Here is an 8,715-nt window from a genome sequence, read left to right as displayed (position 1 = left end):
GGAAGGAAGGAAGGAAGGAAGGAAGGACAACTCAGTTTTTGACAACCAGAGAGGATTGAAGGAGTACTTCCTTCCAATCTTTTCAGAATAAAAGTCGTGTGTTAGCAGCTTCCTACCAGAGCGTGGAAGGAGGAGACGGAGAAGACTCCCAGTCTTCCCAGTGAGGCTTTGGAGGGGCGGCTGGCCACGGCCAGGAGGCTCTTTGGGTTGGGCAGCTCAGAGCCCTGCAGGCTGGACTGGTAACACCGGAGCCGGAACAGGTCCAGGTTCAGCTTCTCCAGGTTCTGCTCCCACTGCTGGATCTGAGCAGCGACACAGGTCCAGTTAAAGTTCTGACACAGTGAAACTTTCCACTTTCATTTTTATTAAGTTTTTTTTTTTTTTTACAAACCAATAATGTTAAACCTGCAACTTTCTTAAGTAGAAAGGAGGAAACCTGTGACCATATATTTCAGTTTGTGTTGCTGAAAAGTACAAAAATGATAATTACCCAAAATATCATTTTAAGAGTTAATTTCTATTAATTAATTACATTGATTGTAACACGTAATTTTTTTATGCATTTCCTTTTAATGCCTATAAATCTGACGCACAACAGACATTATAAGAGTTTATACCTGGAATAAACATGCGAAGAAACCAGGAATTAGCTTATTAATTGTGATTAATTGATTTGATTAATTGATTTGTGTTAAAAATCTTTTAACACAAATAATTACCTTTAATTTTTACGTACAAAAGTTCCTGCCAGAACTTTGTATTCATGCGTTTCTGGTACACCCATAAATCTGATGCACAAGGGACATGCTGCATGTTTATAACTAGATTAAATATGTGAACGCTACAGCTGGGACTTTAATCAAATAGTCCCAGCTCTATTGATTAAATACATAAGTTTTATTGAACATATGCACCTACTGACACACTTAGGTGCATATGTTCAATAAAAAATTATGAACATATTCACCTAATGCAAAAAACTAACGTTCTGTTGGTTTTTCAACAGAAGGATTATATAAAAAATAAGTAAAACTAAGAACTGAACCAACCAACTCCCCTTCACATCTCAGATCTCAGAACTCAAACATTTTAACCGATTTCCCTCCAGTCCTTTGGAAAAGGAGGGAATCACCATAGCAACCAGCGACTAGCTACTTTTTGTGTGTTGGATTTTCAAAATAAAGCCATCGCTCCAGCTCTTTCAAAGCTAATGTTACTAAAACATAAAAAGCTTCAGCATTGCTGGTTGCTGCAGCCGTCCAACACATCTGGACGAGGCGTTGACTCAGCGCTGAGACATTTTCCTGCCGTTATATAATCCGTTCTGAAGTTTCGCCTCTGACTCAGAGCAGGATGCCTGCTGCTGCACTTCTGCAGCTTTAGGAAGGAAAACTCTGTTGGATCGGAGCGGCCCGGTTCCTGACCTGGCTCTCCACTGCCCGCCGGTTCTTCTGGTCCTTGATGATGGACAGCTGCAGCTCGGCCATCTTCTTCATCTTCCCGTCCATGTCGATCTTGTGCAGCAGCGAGCGGCTCTGGCAGCGCAGCAGCCGCAGCGTGTCCTCCTTCCCCTGACGCCTGGCCAGCAGGGCGGCGCTGGCCGAGTGGATCGCAGTCACCCAGTTCTCCAGGTCCGTCTGGTTAGTGGCCTGACAGAAAACAGAGTTAGCATTAGCATTAGCACAGATCTAACTTCAAACACTGCTAATATGAACCTACTTCAAACTTCACTTAAAAAAGTCAACAGAAGAAAAAGCAAGACAAGATGGCGGAGGATGAGATAAAGCAATATGAGACAAGATCCAACGAAGTGAGAAGAGATGAGACATGAAACTGAGACCGAAAGAGAAGAGATGAGACTTTTACTGATCAGTAACTTCAGAGTTACTGATCAGTTACTGATTTTCTTACAGTGAAGAGCAAGAAAATCATTCCAGGATTTTCTTGCTCTTCACTGAAGTCATAAAGATTCAGTCTGCTGCAGTAATTAGCAGCGTTTGTGACTCCCAATTGACTCCTCCTCCTCCTCCTCCTCTCTGTGATTTGTGTCTGTAAACTCTCTGATGCTCAGGTACTCTGGGAATAAAGAAGTGCTCCCTGAGCTCATAAAGCTAAAAGGGGAACAATTAGGGCGACCCGAGTGGTTTTAAATAAATCAGAGGTCAGCAGTGGTTCTGCAGAGGAAGGTCGCTGCATCTGACAGACACACAGATACATTTTCATGGTGTTTTCTCCCAAATTAGCTGGTTTCTGCTCCTGTGTGGCGTTTAAGGACGCAGTCAGAGTGTGGGACGTTTCCGACGTTCTCTCACCTGGAACATGTAGACGTCTCCGTGTGAGTTGCTCAGACAGAAGACGTGCTCCCTGCGCGGATGCTCCGGGACGGCCTGGACGATGCTGTCGTCCGCCAGCAGAGCGTAGCGAGGAGAAAGGTCCTGCTCGGCGCCGCTGATCCGCCCGAACGTCGCATAAAACAGCAGACTGCAGCCTGAAGTCATCAATTAAAGACTGATTTTAATGCAACTCGTTCTGACTGCAGACCAACTTCAATTTTCCACACAGATTGTTACCTTAAAAGGAAACTAAATCTGACATGTTTAACTTTTTATGATCTCCATCCCTTTTTGTCCCTTTCATCCCTCTATTCCTCTCTTCTTCTTTCTAATCCTCTTCATTTCTATTTATAGTCTCCTCATCATCCTCATTCTCTCTCTTTAGAGCTCCTCTCATCCCTCTATGTTGACATCTCTTCATAATTCTCCCTTTAGAAAGTTTTTTATCCCTCTCATTCCCCTGTAATCCTCTTCCTGACCCATTTTCACTCCACTCATCCTCTTCATCCTACCCGTCCTCATTCTCTCTCTTTAGAGCTCCTCTCATCCCTCTATGTTGACATCTCTTCATAATTCTCCCTTTAGAAAGTTTTTTATCCCTCTCTTCCTGACCCATTTTCACTCCACTCATCATCTTCATTCTTTGTAATCTCCTCTTCATCCCTCTCCTCCTCCTCATGTGTCATTCAAACATGTCAGAGTTGATCTACGTCAGATAAATTTCAGCGCCTCGGCCTCAGACTGATGAATGAATCACCTTTCAGTGTGACCCAGTAGCGCCTCCACTTCCGGCGGGCGACAAGCTCCAGCTTCCTGTCCTTGCTGACGGTGATGAGCGCTTTGAAGTAGAGCCACCCCGCGCGCCGCACGGCGCCCTGATCCGTCTCCAGAAACCCGTCCAGATCTCCTCCCGCCTCCTCCTCCATCTCCTCCTCTGCGTCGTCGTCGTCCTCTGACGGCTCGGTCCGGTCGGCCGCGCCGCCGCAGCCCGTCTCCAGCTCCTGCATGAAGCTCCTGTAGACGTTCTGCCGCTGAGCGTCGCTGCTCTGGTTCTGATTCGGGCTCCTGGAGAAGTCCCAGTGAGGGAACTGGTTCTGGTTCAACTGGAGGAGAGGGTTGGAAGGCCAAGGAGCGCCGCCATTCAGGCTGCTGATGAAGACGCCGGAGGAGTCGCTGCTGTGCGGCTCCTGCAGGGAAACCAGACAGAAGTTTTGACTTTTCAACTGGACTTTAAGAAGGGCGTTCTGGGGCAGTAGCCCAGGGCATCAAGTTTTTGGGGCAGCCCAAAGATTTTGAATCTTTTTGAAAAATGAAAGCATCTTTACTTTATACATTATTAGGAGCATCAAAATAACAATTTATGCAGGAAGTGGACAGTAACTAGTAACATTTACTTTTTGCAAAAATATTTACTTTTAGGAGTAGGTTTACTACACTGTACTTTTTACTCTAACTTGATTAATATTTCTGGATACTAGACCCACTTAAAGTAACTTCACTGAATGAACAAACAAAAAGAATCATCACGTTTCACTTTAAATATCTTAAAGTGAAACATCTTGTTTATGCGCTAGTTCTGTTATTCTAATAATATTTTGATAGGTTGTAAAGTACTAGAAGTACTGGAAGTACTTTACAACACATGCAGTACATTTACATTAGTTACTACTTGTAGATTTTGTTTTAAAAATTTTTTAAAGGTGTTTCATCTGCCTGAATCTGTAACTTTCTTATTTCTCAAAATTATTTATTTCTTTTTAATCTTTAAAATAGCAGAATTTGCAACAGTGCATTTTTGTTTGCGATATTTTAAAGTTTTAAATCAGATCTTGTGATTTAATCTTTTAAATCAGTACTTGAGTAGCTTTTTAATGAAATACGTGAGTAATTTCTTGGATGGATAAAAAATGTTTTGAAGTAGTACTACTCACACCTGAGTCCAATTTCAAGCAGGAATTTCAATTTGATCTTTTCTGGAGCAAATTTGTTATGTATTTCTTGTATGAATTAACATGCCTCCCTCGTTTTAATATGCTGTCATTATGGTTAACTATTGATTGGGTGGCCGGCGCGCGCCTGATGAGCGACGCAGTAAAACGACCCGTCAGCATCGTTCTCTCTGCTTTCTGTGGGTTTATTTGCAGAAGCTGTTTGGGGTTGATGAGCTGCTTTTACAGACCAACTTTTCCTCCTCATTACAGCTAAATGGGTGTGAAAACACTCCAGAGTCGACGTAAAAAAACATTTAAACGACTCCACCCATCGTTTGGATGACATTCAGGGACAAAAATGATAAAAACATGTTGATTTGTTGGTTTTGATGAACAGTGATGTGGATTGTTTTGGTTCCTTTTCAGCATTTGGACAACAGCATTTAAAACTTAGAATCAGGAGTTTGACTTTGGTTCCACTTTGATCTCAATTAATACACTCTAAATATAAATGTAGAAAAATAAAAATAAAGGATTAGTTGTAAAAAGGTATTTAAAAAGTGCTTTAAATATGCTTTTGAACCACTGACCAACATTTTGATGTGTAATGACGGCATATGCTTCAGTTGGTGATGACTTTGTATTTTTATGTTTTTGTGATGTAAAGTACTTTGAACAGCTTTGTTAATGAATACAAATAAACTTAATTACTTAAAAGAAAAGTCTGCTAAAGTTTTAGTTTTTTAAACCTTCTGACACAGTTGGATATGATGTCTAGAAACAAACTTTTAACCAAATCGAACTCCAATAACATCACATTGCACTGTGTAGATTAATGTAAAACTAGTTTACAGGTTTTAGGAAAGCAAACAGTAGGAACTTGTTTTAAGTCATTAATTCATTCATATTCATGAATAAGTACCATTTCCAGTTAAAATTTAAATTTACCAGTGGAACTGATTCATTCATCATTATTGGCTAAAAAGTTATTTGTAAGTTAGTTTTTGTCTTGATTCAGGAATACTAAGATATGTGGACTAGAAACACAAATATTGGTAATATTTTGTGTTTTTGCAGTGTAGGTGCAGGTTTTCCAGGTTTTCCAGGATTTCCAGGTTCTTACCTGGATCCGCCTCTTCTTGCGGCTCAAACTGCCCGTCCAGTCGCTCAGCTGTCGGATCCGACTCTTCAGGAAGTCTTTCCGGTTGTTCCCGGAGAAGGCGGCGCTCCCTGGCTCGGCTTTACGGTTGGGCAGCGTGTGCGAGAAGTACCGCGGCTCGAAGCCTCCAGCAGACGGCGCCTCCTCCTGGATGATGTTGACTATGGTTGGTAGCTGTTGCTGCTGCTGCAGGAAAGACTCCGCTGACGTCGGAAAGGCTGGAAGCGCGTTGTGTCTGCCGTCTGACGGTGAAGCCAGGTTGAGGTCATGGAGGTCAGGCTGAAGGATGACGGAGTCCCCGATGCCGCTGTCCTCAGTGCGGCCAGAGGAGCAGCTGTTGTGGCCTTTGGCGCCCTCTGCAGGAGGGAACAGGAGGGCGGAGCTAAACCCAGGTGAGACGTCCTCCACCTGAGTGGAAGAGCAGGTGTTGTAGCCGCTGCTGGTGTCGACGCTCTGCCCGCAGACGAACACACTGTCGGTGAGCTCGCCGGCGGCGCCCCAGGGCGAGTCGTACCAGGACCCCTCTGAGCTCAGCGAGCTGCCCTTGCTGGTGCGGTGGGACGACTCTGGGAGGAGGTTGGTGGGCGGCGGGCCCTGCGGCTCAACAGGAACCACCCTGGCGTTCGTGAACTCCACCCTCATGCTGCCATCTTTGCTGAGCAGAACCTTGGGACTGCCGCCACACTGCAGGGACGCCTGATCACCTTTAGGCCCCTGGAATCCAAACGGACTCCTGCGGCCGTCCTGCGTCCGGTCGCCTCGGTTGAACCTCTGAGGGGATCCTGCGCTCTGTTTGGCGCCCCCTCTGGGCGCAGACTCGTACTGCCAGGAGGCATGCTGGCCCCGGTGGCCCTGGCCCCGGCTCTGGCTGCTCCGCCACCAGCTGCGGGCCGACGTTACCTCTTCCTTCTTGGCCGAGAACCTCAGGGAGCCGCAGGGTTTGACCGGAGAGCTGAAGCTGCTGTGACTGTCTGTGTTTCCCATGGCAACCTGGAAAATGACATCATCAACATGAGACAGTGAGAAGTTAATGGAAGTGGGAACTCTGAGCTGGGATGGACGTCAGACTTCAAACATTCCCATCTCAGAGTACAGCTAGAACACAAGGCCCATTCCCAGGCCTTTCTGGTTCATAAACTCTTCACTTTCATTTCCTACACTCCAAAAATACAAAATCTTTCTTGTTCAAATATTTCAGCACATTTAAAAAAGATAAAGCGAACCTACAGGTAACTTTTCAGCAAGATTTAAGATTCTTTTTTAAGATTCATTCCATAATATTGGTGAAAAATGACTGTTTCCACTGGCAGTTTATTTTACTTGTAACATCTTTTTTCAGATTATGCAGAATTTCACAGGATGAGTAGTCTTGTGCACTGAACAGCTCTGGTTTTAATAGAAGAGCAGCAAAACCAAAGAAACTGTCAAAAAAAGCTAAAAGGCATTTAGGAGAAATGACCTCCATGCAGAAAGCTGAGATGGGCGGAAAATGCAAAAAAACAAAACAAACAAAACTAACTGTTAAAATTCAAACTGACATTCAAAAATACCTTATTAATCCCAAAAGAAAATTAACTAAATCATCCCCACCCCCAATGTTAAGCATGATGGTGGCAGCATCATAATATGGAGAAGATGCATTTCTTCTGGGAAGAGGTGAGTGGAAGGTGGATGCTGCAGAACCTGTTGTAGATTTCCTCCAAAAAACCTGCAGCTGTAACTGTATAGAAAAGTGGTTCTAAAATGCTTTACCCCAAATGCACGCCACACTTTTCAGATTTTTGTTAAGGGTAAGACATTTTATTAAATGTTAAATTGCAGGAACCCATGGTGATGAAATCAGGCTGATAAGACTGTATTTATAAAGTATCTGAACTCATCATGAACAAGTAAACAGCAACAGAAACTTCAAGAGATTAAAAAGCTGCAATAACTTTAAACTTCAAAGTTTGACTAATTTTAACTGAACTATTCAAGATGAAATCAGAAATGCTGACATTAGATTCCTGATCAAATTCAGATTTTTCTGTTATCCTTTTGAACATTTACTGATTATTTCACCGACCAATGAAACGTCTTAAACTCTGCTGCAGTAATTCCACCTGCTCCGTTTAACATCCAGCTCTCTCTCCCTGAAATGAGCAGAAATGACCTAAATGACCTGAAATCAGTTTTATCCAGAACCAGGATCTCTTCTGTTGATAAAATGAAACCAAAACTTTCTGCTTCTCAGTGTAAAATGATGCAGGATTTTTACCGGTTTTCAGATCTGCAGCTGCCTCTTCATGCTCCGTCCTCCTCTGCGTCCTTCCAGCTCCTCTCTCTCTCTCTCTCCCTCTTTCTGCTCATCTGTTGGGAGAACAGAGGGAGGGAGGGGCTTTGTGAGCTCCAACACACAGACTTTCCTTTTGTACGAACCCCTTCCCCTCCTCCTTCCCTCGCTCCTTCTCTTCCATGACGTTTCTGTTTCTGAAACCAGACCTTGTCCTCCTCCTGTTTATTTTGGTTTTCTGGAATGCTGAGCAATTTTCGCCTGGTTTTCTTTCCCTCTGCTCCTTTTTTCCTGTCAAACATGAAATCTGCAGGCTGAGCTCATCTGGCTGCAGCTGCTCAACCGTTCAGAACAACGGAGTCCAGTTAATCATCAGCTACAAGGTGTTGCTGAGATGTTACAGCTCCCTCTGAATGTTTACTGAAAAATATTAAGATGCATAAAGCAGAAGGGAGCTCTGACAGCCTGAGGAGGATAAAAACCCAACTGGACAGAACCAAGTCCATTTACTGAACTCCAGTAAATACTTATTCACACTTAGATTAAACATAAAGCCTTTATGACATGTTGCATCATCTGATAATGTAAAAAAAAAACTCTGTAAAAATAATTTGTCTCTCGTTGGATTTGTTTTTTTAACACAAAACAAATCACTAAATGATACTTTTCAGCTTGAAAATTAAAACGTTTCCCCTTTTTTAAGATAAAAATGGAAAAGAGAAAAAAGGAAGAAAAGAGAGAAAAGGGAAAAAAAAGGAAAAAAAGAGAAAAAAGCCAGAAAAGAGGAAGAAAAAAAGGGAAAACGGAAAAATGAAAACTGCAAAGACTAAACAAAAGACTAAAAGTGTCTTACTGACAACTATACAAGGCAGCAAGGCATCAACCAGTTGGATTTGAACTTGCAACCCCCAAAGCATCACTCCAAACTCTCTCAATCATTTTTCAATGAACTGTTTTGCAGAAATATAACCGCACTCTGGATCTCTGCCTATTCTGAGTTCTGCATTCACAGATTTCTGG

At 43.1% G+C, this 8,715-nt stretch overlaps 1 protein-coding gene across 2 annotated transcripts in view; it reads right to left on the bottom strand.

Annotated features, from left to right (window-relative positions):
- LOC103146785 (T-lymphoma invasion and metastasis-inducing protein 2-like) overlaps window positions 1-8,715 on the bottom strand; it is a 44,299-nt gene that overhangs the window by 14,712 nt on the left and 20,872 nt on the right. For both annotated transcript variants that reach the window (XM_016677890.1, XM_007564830.2), the window contains exons 3-8: window positions 7,681-7,772; window positions 5,388-6,413; window positions 3,091-3,520; window positions 2,313-2,488; window positions 1,425-1,649; window positions 117-302 (exon numbers count right to left, since the gene is read on the bottom strand). In XM_016677890.1, coding sequence (XP_016533376.1) covers window positions 117-302; window positions 1,425-1,649; window positions 2,313-2,488; window positions 3,091-3,520; window positions 5,388-6,407 — 2,037 coding nt within the window. In that variant the 5' untranslated portion in view covers window positions 6,408-6,413; window positions 7,681-7,772. The remainder of the gene's footprint in view (window positions 1-116; window positions 303-1,424; window positions 1,650-2,312; window positions 2,489-3,090; window positions 3,521-5,387; window positions 6,414-7,680; window positions 7,773-8,715) is intronic.

This window comes from Poecilia formosa, unplaced genomic scaffold (genome assembly GCF_000485575.1).
Source record: "Poecilia formosa unplaced genomic scaffold, Poecilia_formosa-5.1.2 Scaffold168, whole genome shotgun sequence".
Taxonomy (NCBI): Eukaryota; Metazoa; Chordata; class Actinopteri; order Cyprinodontiformes; family Poeciliidae; genus Poecilia; species Poecilia formosa.
The sequence above is the reverse complement of the archived record's forward strand: the minus strand, read 5'-3'. Positions and strand labels throughout refer to the sequence as shown.